The 15,470-nt window shown below is 40.6% G+C and overlaps 1 protein-coding gene across 3 annotated transcripts in view; it reads left to right on the forward strand.

Moving 5' to 3' along the window:
• PHF8 (PHD finger protein 8) overlaps window positions 1-15,470 on the forward strand; it is a 93,911-nt gene that overhangs the window by 27,424 nt on the left and 51,017 nt on the right. For all 3 annotated transcript variants that reach the window (XM_081794295.1, XM_081794297.1, XM_081794296.1), the window contains exons 6-8: window positions 840-981; window positions 2,395-2,581; window positions 4,841-5,003. In XM_081794295.1, the coding sequence (XP_081650421.1) occupies window positions 840-981; window positions 2,395-2,581; window positions 4,841-5,003 (492 nt within the window). The remainder of the gene's footprint in view (window positions 1-839; window positions 982-2,394; window positions 2,582-4,840; window positions 5,004-15,470) is intronic.

Genomic DNA, 15,470 nt, shown 5'->3' on the forward strand with positions numbered 1-15,470 from the left:
TATCCTAACTGTGACATCATTCACTCCCATCAAGACCAGTGACCCTTTGCTTCCAGTCTACCTTTGCATTTCTTTTCTGGCCATCTTGGGAATATGAGGTAAAGTGCTTTGCCCGGAGTCAGTCTTTGGCAAAACTAGGACCAAAATCCTGGTTTTCTTTTCCTTTTCCTCCTTAATAGGCCCCGAGCCCGCAGGCTGAGCCCCACTTTTTTTTTTACCAGGGAAATTCCAGGGATCATGGGAGTCTCCCTTCTTTTTTTTTTTTTTAATTTTTTTAACCTTTTTATTTATTTTTGAGACAGAGAGACAGAGCATGAATGGGGAGGGGCAGAGAGAGAGGGAGACACAGAATCGGAAGCAGGCTCCAGGCTCCGAGCCATAAGCCCAGAGCCCGACGCGGGGCTCGAACTCACTGACTGCGAGATCGTGACCTGAGCTGAAGTCGGACGCTTAACCGACTGAGCCACCCAGGCGCCCCGGGAGTCTCCCTTCTTTTGAGATAAGAAAGCCTCTGATTTTTGCCCTCATGTGCCAGTTGTCTTCTGAGCATTAAATTTTGGGGATAGGAAGAAAAGTGAGGGAATAGGCCCAGGCATGTGGATTGTATCATGAGTGAGACTGTATGTCAGGCAGTTGTGTTACTCTAATAGGCCTGGACCCAGCACATTGGTATAAGGAGAGCGTGAGGGATTCCTACATACATACATACATACATACAAATACAGTGTGTGTGGTGAGAAGTTTTGAGTGTCAGTCCATTCTAGGGACAGGTGAAGGGGGGAGGGAGGCTTCCCCGGTCCCTGAGACCACTTGGTGCAGAATCTATCTTTTTATTCTAGGTTCTGACAAAGAGATTGATGTGATTGATGTGACCCGCCAGGCTGACTGCAAGATGAAGCTTGGTGATTTTGTGAAATACTATTATAGTGGGAAGAGGGAGAAAGTCCTCAATGTCATTAGTTTGGAATTCTCTGATACCAGGTAGGAGGAACAGGGGTAAGTAAAAAGCCTAACAAAGTCCCTGGCACTTGTGATATACTGAGTATAAGTGTTCCTTTTTCCCTTCCTCTTGGTAGTTTCTTCCTTTGGGATGATGAGCTGGTTTATACTTTCTAGGGTAGCTCTTCCCATTATAACAACCAAATTGTATTTCTCTTCTACAGTTTCTAACATTGGATAGATTATACAGTAGCTATTTTAATTAATTTTTGTCTCCAAGACCCAGGACAGCTTTCTTAGACTTTTTTTTTTTTTTGTATTTAGATTGTAGTGTGGTCACTATTTAATTCCCAGTATAGGTCCTCTGTCCCTGGAAATAGATTTACTGAATTACCCCCAAGTAGTTTCTCTAAGGGTAAGGTTACTTAGATATAAAAGAAAAAAGAGCTTTTTATAACCTTTAAATGATTCTATCTGGACTCATGCACTCAGTAGATACATGTAGTCTTCTCTGTGCTCAGAAATGCGGGAAATTCCCCAAATTGTAACATATCTTTTTGCACTTAGAAAACTTATTGTCTGATTATGTACTTTTTTAACTTTTAATTTTGACATAATTATAGATTTACAGGAAGTTGCAAAAATCTGTACAGGGTGTCCTGTGTATTCTTCAACCAGTTTCCATCAATGGCAACATTTTGAATAACTATACAATATTAAAATCCTTGCTGTTGGTGTTAACATCAGAGTTAACAACCTGAGGGTTTTTTTTAAAGCTGTGTTTGTTTGTATCTCACTTCATCTTGAACAGCTATTTGAGGTAGCTTACAGAGATACAGAGAGGAAAGAATAGACAAAAATGGCACAAAAGGAAAATAAAAGTCGAGAAATAGGATGCATCTGGTGGGTAATCTGCACACAAAATGCGTGTATGAGTGTCTGGATAGTTGTTAGAGAAGGACTGTAGCGTTTTCAGTGAATTTCCTGAAAGTAAGGACAAGGAAGGAGTGCAATATCATAAGGTTTGTGGTTTTACGTAAGATAAAAACAACCAGATGTTGGGGAGAAACACTACCTGAAACTGAGCCCTTGAAAGGTTTCTCTAATGGTTCCTCATAAAGAAGACATTAAGACATGGGGACAGTACAATAACTGTTATTGACTCAGTGCCAAGTGAGTGGACCCAGGTGAAGGGAGTTATGAGCATTTTGTGGAGGAAATGACCTCCTTTGACTGGGGAATGCTGTGGAGCTGGGACTTGGGACTTCTAGAGCTGAGTGGAATGAGGATGCTGACCAGACTTATAGAAATAAGTATCCTATGTGCCCTTGGGGATCCTGTGGAAAGGACTTCTTTGTCTTATTTGACTCTCACTGGGATGGGGAGCATTTTATTCAGGCTTTAATCTTTAATTCCCAATCAGCTGACGTCTGCTCTCCACCCCTTCCTTGCTAGGCTTTCTAACCTTGTGGAGACTCCCAAGATTGTTCGGAAGCTCTCGTGGGTGGAGAACTTGTGGCCAGAGGAGTGTATATTTGAGAGGCCCAATGTGCAAAAGTACTGCCTCATGAGTGTGCGGGATAGCTATACAGACTTTCACATTGACTTTGGTGGCACCTCGGTCTGGTACCATGTGCTCAAGGTAGGAATGAATGTGGCTTCTAGAGGCAGCCTGGCCTTGGGCCACCTCTTTGTTTCAGGTGGCAGCACAGAAGAGGCTGCTGAGGTCTACCTGCCTCCCAGATTCTGTTTGGGTGACATTTCCATATAACTGCTCTATCAGGGTTGGGCACTAAGTGGATATGCCATATAAACTGTCTCTACAGTTTTGATGCTTAACATTTTTTTGAATAACAGCAGATGCCTAAGGTTTTCTGGCTGTCCATTGAACCAATCTATACTCCTATGACTATGTATAGAAATGTTCATATTTACTGCAGATTCTTGGTAACATGAGAAACTTCCCATCCCCCATCCTTATTGAGGTATAATTTATACACCATAAAATTAATATGTTCTAAATGTATAGTTTGATGAGTTTTGACATTGTATGTAGTTACATAACTGCCACCACCAAGATAGAGCATATATATAACAAGTTTTTTTTTAATGTTTATTTATTTATTTTGAGAGAGAGACCATGTGCAACAAGTAGGGCAGGGTCAGAGAGAGAGAGAGAGAGAGAATCCCAAGCAGGCTTTGCACTGTCAGCACAGAGCCCGATGTGGGGCTTGATCTCACGAACCGTGAGATCATGACCTGAGCTGAAACTAAGAGTTGGACACTTAACCAGTTGAGCCACCCAGGTGCCCATGACAGGTTGTTTTTTTTTTTTTTTTTAATGTTAGCCTTCCTATGGGTAGTTTCCCTTTTAGTGATTGTTTCAATTTTGTAATTAGCATATTGATTATCAGTGACTATGAAGGATTTTTAAAGTCTGGAAAACAATTTTTTTTAATCTTTATTTATTTTTGGGAGAGAGAGAGACAGAGACAGACAAGCGAGCAAGTGGGAGACGAACAGAGAGAGAGGGAGACACAGTATCCGAGGTAGGCTCCAGGCTGTCAGCACAGAGCCCAACCCAGGGCTTGAACTCATGAACCGTGAGTTCATGACCTGAGCTGAAGTCAGATGCTTAACTGACTGAGCCACCCAGGCACCCCTGGAAAACAAATTTCTTAATTTTGATTCTTTTCCACCATCATACTATTTATTTTTCTTATCAGAAATGCCAAGGAAAGAGCAGAAGACTTGGATATGGCTCTTGTCCAAATGATCACAAATCCTAAACTAGTTGTTTTCACTGGTTTATCATGAAATGGGAGCATGTAAATCACTGCTATGCAAATGTTAGATTTAACTTTTTCATTTTAAAATAATTCCTTTTTTATAGAAAAATTGCAGAAATGGTAGGAAGAATGCCTGTGTGCCCTTCACTTAGATTCCCCAAATGTTACATTTTATTATATTCTTTCTATAAAGCAAACATAATAATAAAATATATATATATGTGTATATATATATTTTCTGAAACATTTGAGAGTAGTTGCAAACATGTGTCCCTTTATAATTCAGTGCATATTTCTTGAAAATAAGGGCATTCTCGTATATAACTGCAGTATAGTTATCAAAATCAGAAAATCAATATTGATAGGATACTGTTATCTAATCTACAGATCTGAATGAAATTTCTCCAATTGTACAATAGATAATTTCTAGTGTTATTGCTTTTCTCCATTGAAATTTATTATCAGGAAATATTGGTTAAACTAATCAGCTGTAGGTTGAGGATATTTTTGTGCTGGTGGGCTTTTATTTCTTTTCAACCAAATAATCTGGTGATTGTCTAGGCAAAACATAATTAGGAAATAAAATGTTTTTCCAACAGATAATCACCTAACATATAATCTTGTAGAAGTCCTTGGGCAATTACTGAACTTTTAAACTTTTATTAGCTTTGATTGCAGGTGTGAGAAGGAACACTCTCTGTAAATGGCATTTAAAGGCAAATTCAATTTTCTCATCAGTAATGTGGCCTTAAATTCTCCTAGGGCTAGTAGTATTGATCTACTCATCTATAGAGGCCATTTTTCATTTGACTTTGCATCTAAAGTAGAAGCTTTTGGTGTATATTTGTCCTAAGTTGAACAATTTTGTTTGGAATGCCCTTTCCAAATCATTTTTTGTCAATGTTAACAGTGGCTCAAAAGCACAAAGTGCAAAAGGAGCTTTTGAAGTTTTCCAAATCCGCATAAAAATGATTATTGGATGGGTTTGGGGGAGAATCTGTCATATTACGTGGTCTTGGAGCATGGGAGAGAAAATATCCTTTTGGAGACCCTCTGGAGGATTTTTATGGAAATTGTTGATGTTTTTGGCACTTAAACCTGTTTTGTTTCAGGGTGAGAAGATCTTCTACCTGATCCGCCCAACAAATGCCAATCTGACTCTCTTTGAGTGCTGGAGCAGCTCCTCTAACCAGAATGAGATGTTTTTTGGGGACCAGGTGGACAAGTGCTATAAATGTTCCGTGAAGCAAGGACAGACACTTTTCATTCCTACAGGTCTTCCCTGGGCCCCCTCTGGGAGGGTTTGAGGAGGGCTGGAAGAGGAAGGGAGGTTGTGGTACCAGAGGTAGACCCTTCCTATAATATATTGATCCGATTATGTGGGAAAACCCTCTCATATCAGCTGATGACTCAGAATTGGACCTTAAGAAAATGCATGTGATGGCTAGTAGGCAGCATAGTTCCTTGGGGAGATTGCAGGTGGGAAGGTACAGGAAGAGGTTGATGGACCTCTTGCACTGGGCTATGCCAACTTGGTGGACAGATAGAGAATAGGTCTCTCAGCCCCATGGCTCTAGGAATAGTGACTGGGAGGCTGGCCTTGCAGTCTATAAATCAGAATTACCTGGGGTGGGGATGGGGCTTCCCCTCCCCGCCCCTAAACAATACATGCCTAGGCTTTACCCCTAGCATTATGGATTTTTAGGTCTGGGGTGGGATCTGAGTGTATGTTTTGAAAAAGTGCCCCCAGTTGTCTCAATTTGGGGAAGTTGACATCTTTACCATGTTGAGTCTTTGATGGACCCAGTATGTCTTTCCATTTATTTAGATCCTCCTTGATTTCTTTTCTTTTAGTTTTTTAATGTTTATTTCTTTTTGAGAGAGACAGAATGCAAGCAGGGGAGGGGCAGAAAGAGAGGGAGACACAGAATCCAAAGCAGGCTCCGGGCTCTGAGCTGTCAGCACAGAGCCTGACACAGGGCTCAAACTCCCGAACTGTGAGATTAAGACCTGAGCCAAAGTCAGACGCATAACTGACTGAGCCACTTCAGGTGCTCCTTCCTTGATTTCTTAAACTTCATTCTTTGATTTCAGAATTAATGTTAAGTTTTCTCAAACCTTTGGTAGAATTCTCTAGTGCAGTCACATGGACCTGGAGATTTCTTTTGTGGGGAAGTTTTTAATTAACATTCAATTTCCTTAAACTTTAGAGGTTATTCAAATTATCTGTTTCATATTGGGTGAGCTATGGTAGTTTGTGCTTTTTTTTTCAGTAATAAAGAATTTTATTTTTATTTTTATTTTTTTTTCAATATATGAAATTTATTGTCAAATTGGTTTCCATACAACACCCAGTGCTCATCCCAAAAGGTGCCCTCCTCAATACCCATCACCCACCCTCCCCTCCCTCCCACCCCCCATCAACCCTCAGTTTGTTCTCAGTTTTTAACAGTCTCCTTTGCTTTGGCTCTCTCCCACTCTAACCTCTTTTTTTTTTTTCCTTCCCCTCCCCCATGGGTTTCTCTTAAGTTTCTCAGGGTCCACATAAGAGTGAAACCATATGGTATCTGTCTTTCTCTGTATGGCTTATTTCACTTAGCATCATACTCTCCAGTTCCATCCACGTTGCTACGAAAGGCCATATTTCATTCTTTCTCATTGCCACATAGTATCCCATTGTGTATATAAACCACAATTTCTTTATCCATTCATCAGTTGATGGACATTTAGGCTCTTTCCATAATTTGGCTATTGTTGAGAGTGCTGCTATAAACATTGGGGTACAAGTGCCCCTATGCATCAGTACTCCTGTATCCCTTGGGTAAATTCCTAGCAGTGCTATTGCTGGGTCATAGGGTAGGTCTATTTTTAATTTTCTGAGGAACCTCCACACTGTTTTCCAGAGTGGCTGCACCAGTTTGCATTCCCACCAACAGTGCAAGAGGGTTCCCGTTTCTCCACATCCTCTCCAGCATCTATAGTCTCCTGATTTGTTCATTTTGGCCACTCTGACTGGCGTGAGGTGATATCTGAGTGTGGTTTTGATTTGTATTTCCCTGATAAGGAGCGACGTTGAACATCTTTTCATGTGCCTGTTGGCCATCCGGATGTCTTCTTTAGAGAAATGTCTATTCATGTTTTCTGCCCATTTCTTCACTGGGTTATTTGTTTTTCGGGTGTGGAGTTTGGTGAGCTCTTTAGATTTTGGATACTAGCCCTTTGTCTGATATGTCATTTGCAAATATCTTTTCCCATTCCGTTGGTTGCCTTTTAGTTTTGTTGGTTGTTTCCTTTGCTGTGCAGAAGCTTTTTATCTTCATAAGGTCCCAGTAATTCATTTTTGCTTTTTTTTTTTTTTTAAACGTTTATTTATTTTTGAGACAGAGAGAGACAAAGCATGAATGGGGGAGGGTCAGAGAGAAGGAGACACAGAATCTGAAACAGGCTCCAGGCTCCGAGCTGTCAGCACAGAGCCCGATGCGGGGCTCGAACTCACGGACCGCGAGATCATGACCTGAGCCAAAGTCGGCCGCTTAACCGACTGAGCCACCCAGGCGCCCCTCATTTTTGCTTTTAATTCCCTTGCCTTTGGGGATGTGTCGAGTAAGAGATTGCTATGGCTGAGGTCAGAGAGGTCTTTTCCTGCTTTCTCCTCTAGGGTTTTGATGGTTTCCTGTCTCACATTCAGGTCCTTTATCCATTTTCAGTTTATGTTTGTGAATGGTGTCAGAAAGTGGTCTAGTTTCAACCTTCTGCATGTTGCTGTCCAGTTCTCCCAGCGCCATTTGTTAAAGAGACTGTCTTTTTTCCATTGGATGTTCTTTCCTGCTTTGTCAAAGATTAGTTGGCCATACATTTGTGGGTCTAGTTCTGGGGTTTCTATTCTATTCCATTGGTCTATGTGTCTGTTTTTGTGTCCATACCATGCTGTCTTGATGACTACAGCTTTGTAGTAGAGGCTAAAGTCTGGGATTGTGATGCCTCCTGCTTTGGTCTTCTTCAAAATTACTTTGGCTATTCAGGGCCTTTTGTGGTTCCATATGAATTTTAGGATGGCTTGTTCTAGCTTCGAGAAGAATGCTGGTGCAATTTTGATTGGGATTGCATTGAATGTGTAGATAGCTTTGGGTAGGATTGACATTTTGACAATATTTATTCTTCCAATCCATGAGCAGGGAATGCCTTTTCCATTTCTTTATATCTTCTTCGATTACCTTCATAAGCTTTCTATAGTTTTCAGCATACAGATCTTTTACATCTTTGGTTAGATTTATTCCTAGGTATTTTATGCTTCTTGGTGCAATTGTGAATGGGATCAGTTTCTTTATTTGTCTTTCTGTTGCTTCATTGTTAGTGTATAAGAATGCAATTGATTTCTGTACATTGATTTTGTATCCTGCAACTTTGCTGAATTCATGTATCAGTTCTAGCAGACTTTTGGTGGAGTCTTTCGGATTTTCCATGTATAATATCATGTCATCTGCAAAAAGCGAAAGCTTGACTTCATCTTTGCCAATTTTGATGCCTTTGATTTCCTTTTGTTGTCTGATTGCTGATGCTAGAACTTCCAACACTATATTAAACAACAGTGGTGAGAGTGGGCATCCCTGTCGTGTTCCTGATCTCAGGGAAAAAGCTCTCAGTTTTTTCCCATTGAGGATGATATTAGCTGTGGGCTTTTCATAAATGGCTTTGATGATCTTTAAGTATGTTCCTTCTATCCCGACTTTCTCAAGGGTTTTTATTAAGAAAGGGTGCTGGATTTTGTCAAAGGCCTTTTCTGCATCGATTGACAGGATCATATGGTTCTTCTCTTTTTTTTTTTTATTAATGTGATGTATCACGTTGATTGATTTGCGAATGTTGAACCAGCCCTGCATCCCAGGAATGAATCCCACTTGATCATGGTGAATAATTCTTTTTATATGCTGTTGAATTCGATTTGCTAGTATCTTATTGTGAATTTTTGCATCCATATTCATCAGGGATATTGGCCTGTAGTTCTCTTTTTTTACTGGGTCTCTGTCTGGTTTAGGAATCAAAGTAATACTGGCTTCATAGAATGAGTCTGGAAGTTTTCCTTCCCTTTCTATTTCTTGGAATAGCTTGAGAAGGATAGGTATTATCTCTGCTTTAAACATCTGGTAGAACTCCCCTGGGAAGCCATCTGGTCCTGGACTCTTATTTGTTGGGAGATTTTTGATAACCAGTTCAATTTCTTCGCTGGTTCTGGGTCTGTTCAAGCTTTCTATTTCCTCCTGATTGAGTTTTGGAAGAGTGTGGGTGTTTAGGAATTTGTCCATTTCTTCCAGGTTGTCCAATTTGTTGGCATATAATTTTTCATAGTATTCCCTGATAATTGTTTGTATCTCTGAGGGATTGGTTGTAATAATCCCATTTTCATTCATGATTTTATTGATTTGGGTCATCTCCCTTTTCTTTTTGAGAAGCCTGGCTAGAGGTTTGTCAATTTTGTTTATTTTTTCAAAAAACCAACTCTTGGTTTCGTTGATCTGCTCTACAGTTTTTTTAGATTCTATATTGTTTATTTCTGCTCTGATCTTTATTATTTGTCTTCTTCTGCTGGGTTTAGGCTGCCTTTGCTGTTCTGCTTCTATTTCCTTTAGGTGTGCTGTTAGATTTTGTATTTGGGATTTTTCTTGTTTCTTGAGATAGGCCTGGATTGCAATGTATTTTCCTCTCAGGACTGCCTTCGCAGCATCCCAAAGCGTTTGGATTGTTGTATTTTCATTTTCGTTTGTTTCTGTATATTTTTTAATTTCTTCTCTAATTGCCTGGTTGACCCACTCATTCTTTAGTAAGGTATTCTTTAACCTCCATGCTTTTGGAGGTTTTCCAGACTTTTTCCTGTGGTTGATTTCAAGCTTCATAGCATTGTGGTCTGAAAGTATGCATGGTATAATTTCAATTCTTGTGAACTTATGAAGGGCTGTTTTGTGACCCAGTATATGATCTATCTTGGAGAATGTTCCATGTGCACTCGAGAAGAAAGTATATTCTGTTGCTTTGGGATGCAGAGTTCTAAATAGATCTCTCAAGTCCATCTGATCCAATGTATCATTCAGGGCCCTTGTTTCTTTATTGACCGTGTGTCTAGATGATCTATCCATTTCTGTAAGTGGAGTGTTAAAGTCCCCTGCAATTACCACGTTCTTATCAATAAGGTTGCTTATGTTTATGAGTAATTGTTTTATATATTTGGGGGCTCTGGTATTCGGCGCATAGACATTTATAATTGTTAACTCTTCCTGATGGATAGACCCTGTAATTATTATATAATGCCCTTCTTCATCTCTTGTTACAGCCTTTAATTTAAAGTCTAGTTTGTCTGATAGAAGTATGGCTACTCCAGCTTTCTTTTGGCTTCCAGTAGCATGATAAATAGTTCTCCATCCCCTCACTCTCAATCTAAAGGTGTCCTCAGGTCTAACATGAGTCTCTTGTAGACAGCAAATAGATGGGTCTTGTTTTTTTATCCATTCTGATACCCTGTGTCTTTTGGTTGGCGCATTTAATCCATTTACATTCAGTGTTATTATAGAAAGATACGGGTTTAGAGTCATTGTGATGTCTGTATGTTTTATGCTTGTAGCGATGTCTCTGGTACTTTGTCTCACAGGATCCCCCTTAGGATCTCTTGTAGGGCTGGTTTCGTGGTGACAAATTCCTTCAGTTTTTGTTTGTTTGGGAAGACCTTTATCTCTCTTTCTCTTCTAAATGACAGACTTGCTGGATAAAGGATTCTCAGCTGCATATTTTTTCTGTTTAGCACACTGAATATATCGTGCCAATCCTCTCTGGCCTGCCAAGTTTCAAAAGAGAGATCAGTCACAAGTCTTACAGGTCTCCCTTTATATGTTAGGGCACATTTACTCCTTGCTGCTTTCAGAATTTTCTCTTTATCCTTGTATTTTGCCAGTTTCACTATGCTATGTCGTGCAGAAGATCGATTCAAGTTACGTCTGAACGGAGTTCTCTGTGCCTCTTGGATTTCAATGCCTTTTTCCTTCCCCAGTTCAGGGAAGTTCTCAGCTATTATTTCTTCAAGTACCCCTTCAGCACCTTTCCCTCTCTCTTCCTCCTCTGGGATACCAAGTATGCGTATATTATTTCTTTTTAGTGTATCACTTAGTTCTCTAATTTTCCCCTCATACTCCTGGATTTTTTTATCTCTCTTTCGCTCAGCTTCCTCTTTTTCCATAACTTTATCTTCTAGTTCACCTATTTTCTCCTCTGCCTCTTCAATCCGAGCCGTGGTGGTTTCCATTTTGCTTTGCATTTCGTTTAAAGCATTTTTCAGCTCCTTGTGACTGTTCTTTAGTCCCTTGATCTCTGTAGCAAGAGATTCTCTGCTGTCCTCTATACTGTTTTCAAGCCCAGCGATTAGTTCTATGACTATTATTCTAAATTCACTTTCTGTTATATTATTTAAATCCTTTTTGATCAGTTCATTGGCTGTTGTTATTTCCTGAAGATTCTTCTGTGGGGAATTCTTCCGTTTGGTCATTTTGGATAGTCCCTGGAGTGGTGAGGACCTGCAGGGCACTTCCCCTGTGCTGTCTTGAATAACTTGCATTGGTGGGCGGGCCGCAGTCAGACCTGATGTCTGCCCCCAGCCCACCGCTGGGGCCACAGTCAGACTGGTGTGTGCCTTCTCTTCTCCTCTCCTAGGGGCGGGATTCACTGTGGGGTGGCGTTGCCATCTGGGCTACTTGCACACTGCCAGGCTTTTGGTGCTGGGGATCTGGCGTATTAGCTGGGGTGGGTAGGCAAGGTGCACGGGGGCAGGAGGGGCAGGCTTAGCTCGCTTCTCCTTAGGTGATCCACTTCAGGAGGGGCCCTGTGGCAGCGGGAGGGGGTCAGATCTGCTGCTGGAGGTTTGGCTCCACAGAAGCACAGAGTTGGGTGTTTGCGGGGAGCGAGCAAGTTCCCTGGCAGGAATTGGTTCCCTTTGGGATTTTGGCTGGGGGATGAGTGAGTGAGATGGCGCTGGCGAGCGCCTTTGTTCCCCACCAAGCTGAGCTCTGTCGTCCGGGGGCTCAGCAACTCTCCCTCCCTTTGTCCTCCAGCCTTCCCGCTTTCCGAGCAGAGTTGTTAACTTATGACCTCCCAGACGCTAAGTCACGCTTGCTGTCGGAACACAGTCCGTCAGGCCCCTCCGCTTTTGCCAGCCAGACTCCGGGGCTCTGCTTGGCCAGCGAGACGCCCCTCCGCCCTGGCTCCCTCCCGCCAGTCCGTGGAGCGGGCACCGCCTCGCCGCCCTTCCTACCCTCTTCCGTGGGCCTCTCGTCTGCGCTTGGCCCCGGAGACTCCGTTCTGCTAATCCTCTGGCGTTTTTCTGGGTTAGTTAGGCAGGTGTAGGTGGAATCTAAGTGATCAGCAGGACGCGCGGTGAGCCCAGCGTCCTCTTATGCCGCCATCTTCCCTCTCCTCTCAGTTTGTGCTTTTTAAGGAATTGGTCCATTTTATCTAAGTTGTTAAATTTATGTATGCAGAGTTGTTGATTGTATTTTCTTATTATCCTTTTGATGTCTTCCAAGTCTCTAGTGATATCCTCTGTTTCTTTTTTTTTTTAATTTTTTATGTTTATTTATTCATTTTGAGAGAGAGAACAGGGAGAGGGAAGAGAGAGAGAGAGAGAGAGAGAGAGAGAGAGAGAATGAGTGAGAGAATATCCCAAGCAGGCTCTGAGCTGCCAGCACAGAGTCCACCACCTTGGGGCTTGATCCCACTACTGTGAAATCATGACCTGAGCTGAAACCAAGAGTAAGATGCTCAACTGACTGAGCCACCCAGGCACCCTGATATCCTTGGTTTCATTCCTGGTATTAGTTTTTTGTGCCTTTTCTTATTCTGTGTCAATCTGATGGATGTTTGTCAATTTTTCAAACTTTTTAAAGAAACAGTTTCTGTCTCAATTGATTTTTTTCTGTTTATGTTTTCAGCTTCATTGATTTCTGCTTTTATCTTTGTTTTTCCTTCCTCTGCTTGCTGTGGGTTTATTTTGCTCCTTCTAGTCTTGAGACAAGAGCTTAGATTATTTTCAGACTTTACCTCTTTTGTAATGTAAGCATTTAGTGCTGTAAGTTTCCCCTTCAGCACTGATTTAGCTGTGTCATATATTTTGATATGTTCAGTTTTCATATTCATTTAGTTAAGTGTACTTTTCAAAAAAATTGGTATGTAACACACACCATAAAACTTGCCATGTTAAAGAGTGCAGTTAAGTTTAAAAAATATATCCAGAATGTCGTGCAGCCATCACCACTGTGTAATACCAGAAAATTTTCATCACTTCAAAAAGAAATCCTGTACTCATTAACAGTTACTCCCCATTCCTTCCACTCCTCCTCTCACCCCTGTCAACCCACTTTTGGCCGTTCTTTGTATATGGATTTGCCTGTTCTATTTCATACAAATGGAACTGTTCAATATGTGGTCCTTTGTGTCTGGCTTTTTCACTCTGCAAAATATTTTCAGGGTTCATCCAAGTTATAGCATTTGTCAGTACTTAGTCTTTAAATGGCTGAACAATATTCCACGCATGGATATACCACATATTGTTTATCCTTTCATCATCTTATAGGCGTTTGTGTTGTTTTAAGTGTTTTTTTTAATAAAATTTATGTTTATTTTTTGAGAGAGAGCAAGAGAGAGTGCAAGCTGGGGAGAGTCAGAGAGAGAGGGAAAGATAAATCCCAAGCACGCTCCATGCTTTCAGGACAGGACCCGATGTGGGGCTCACTCCCACAAACTATAAGATAATGACCTGAGCCGAAACCAAGAGTTGGATGCTTAACTGACTGAGCTACCCAGGCGCCCCCACTTTTTGACTATAATGAATAATGCTGCTGTGAATGATCATGTGCAAAGTTTTGTGTTAATGTATATTTTCAGTTCTCTTGGGTGCATACCTAAGAAAGGAATTGCTGAGTCATATGTTAGCTCTGTTTTAACTTCTTGAGGAATTACCAAACTGTTCTCTAAAGTACCTAACACCATTTTACATTCCCACTAGCAATTTATAAGGGTCTCAAGTTTTCCACATCCTCCTCAACACTTGTTCTTGTCTGTCTTTGCGATTATAGCCATCTTAGTGCATGTGAAGTGGTATCTCATTGAGATTTTATTTTTTATTTTTTTTAATGTTTATTTTTGAGAAAGTGAGACAGAGTGTGAACAGGGGAGGGGCAGAGAGACAGGGAGACAGAGAATCTGAAGCAGGCTCCAGACTCAGCTGTCAGCACAGACCCTGATGCAGGGCTTGAACCCACAAACTGTAAGATCATGACCTGAGCCAAAGTCGGATGCTTAACCGACAGAGCCACCCAGGCACCCCTCACTGAGATTTTAATTTGTATTTCCCTAATGATTGTTGATGTCAAACATTTTTTCATGTGCTTATTAGACATTTGTGTATCTTTTTATGGAGTAGAATCTATTCAGAACTTTTGCTCAATTTTTGATTAGGTAATTTGTCTTTTTATTGTTGTGTTGTAAGAGTTTTTTTAATATATATTTTGGATATTGTACCTTATCTGATATGTAATTTAAAAATATTTTCTCTCTGGGGGTTGTCTTTTCAGTTCATGATAGTGTCCTAGAAAGAACAAAAGTCCAGTTTATCTACTTTTTTCTTTATTTGCTTGTGTTTTCGGTGTCATATCTAAGAGACCATTGCCTAATTCATAGTTTAAGGTCATGAAGATGTACACCTGTGTTCTAAGAGCTTTATAGTTTTAGTTATTACATTTAGGTCTTTTATCCATTTCAAGTCAACTTCTGTATATGATGTGAGGTAAGGGTCCAATATCATTCTTTTTCATGTGGCTGTTCAGTTGTCCCAGAACCATTTGAAAAGACCATTCTTTCCCTAATGAATTGTCTTGACACCTTTGTTGAAAATCAATTAACCACAGATGTGTTTGTTTATTTCTTCACTTTGAATTCTATTCCATTGGTCTATAGGTCTGTCCTTATAACAGTATCACACTATTTCAATTATCACATATTTCTAGTAAGTTTTAAAATCAGAAAGTGTCAGCCTTCCAACTTTGTTTTTCTTTTTCAAGATTATTATGGCTATTCAGGGCCCTTGTATTTCCATATGAATTTTTAGCCTGTGGTTTGTATAGGTTTTTAGTAGTTGCTCTTGTTTAATTTATATGTATAATAGATATATCCTTCATATCACAGTCTGGTATTGACATTTTAATTAACATTTTACCAGTTTGAGGGGAAGGTTGAAACCTTACCTCTATTCACATCCCTTTACCCTTCCCATTTATAATGTATTTGTCTTAAATATTTCTTCATACATTGAGAACCATATCATACAGTGTTTCAATTTTTGTTTCACTGTCAAACATAACTTCTAACACCCAAGAGAAGGAAAGTCTATTGTATTAACCTGTATTTTTTTTTAATGTTTGTTTATTTTTGAGAGACAGAGAAAGAGACAGAGAGCAAGCAGGGGAGGGGCAGAGAGAGAGGGAGACACAGAATTTGAAGCAGGCTCCAGGCTCTGAGCTGTCAGCACAGAGAACTCAATGCAGGGCTCAAACCCACGAACCACGAGATCATGACCTGAGCCGAAGTCGGGCGCTTAACCGACTGAACCACCCAGGTGCACCTGTTTGCCTGTATTTTTACTCTTCGGTTGTTCTTCCTTCCTTCCTGGTATTTCAAGATTCTTCTTTTATCATTTCTTCTCTGTTTAGA

This window comes from Panthera onca, chromosome X (assembly GCF_046562875.1).
Source record: "Panthera onca isolate mPanOnc1 chromosome X, mPanOnc1 haplotype 2, whole genome shotgun sequence".
Lineage (NCBI taxonomy): Eukaryota > Metazoa > Chordata > Mammalia > Carnivora > Felidae > Panthera > Panthera onca.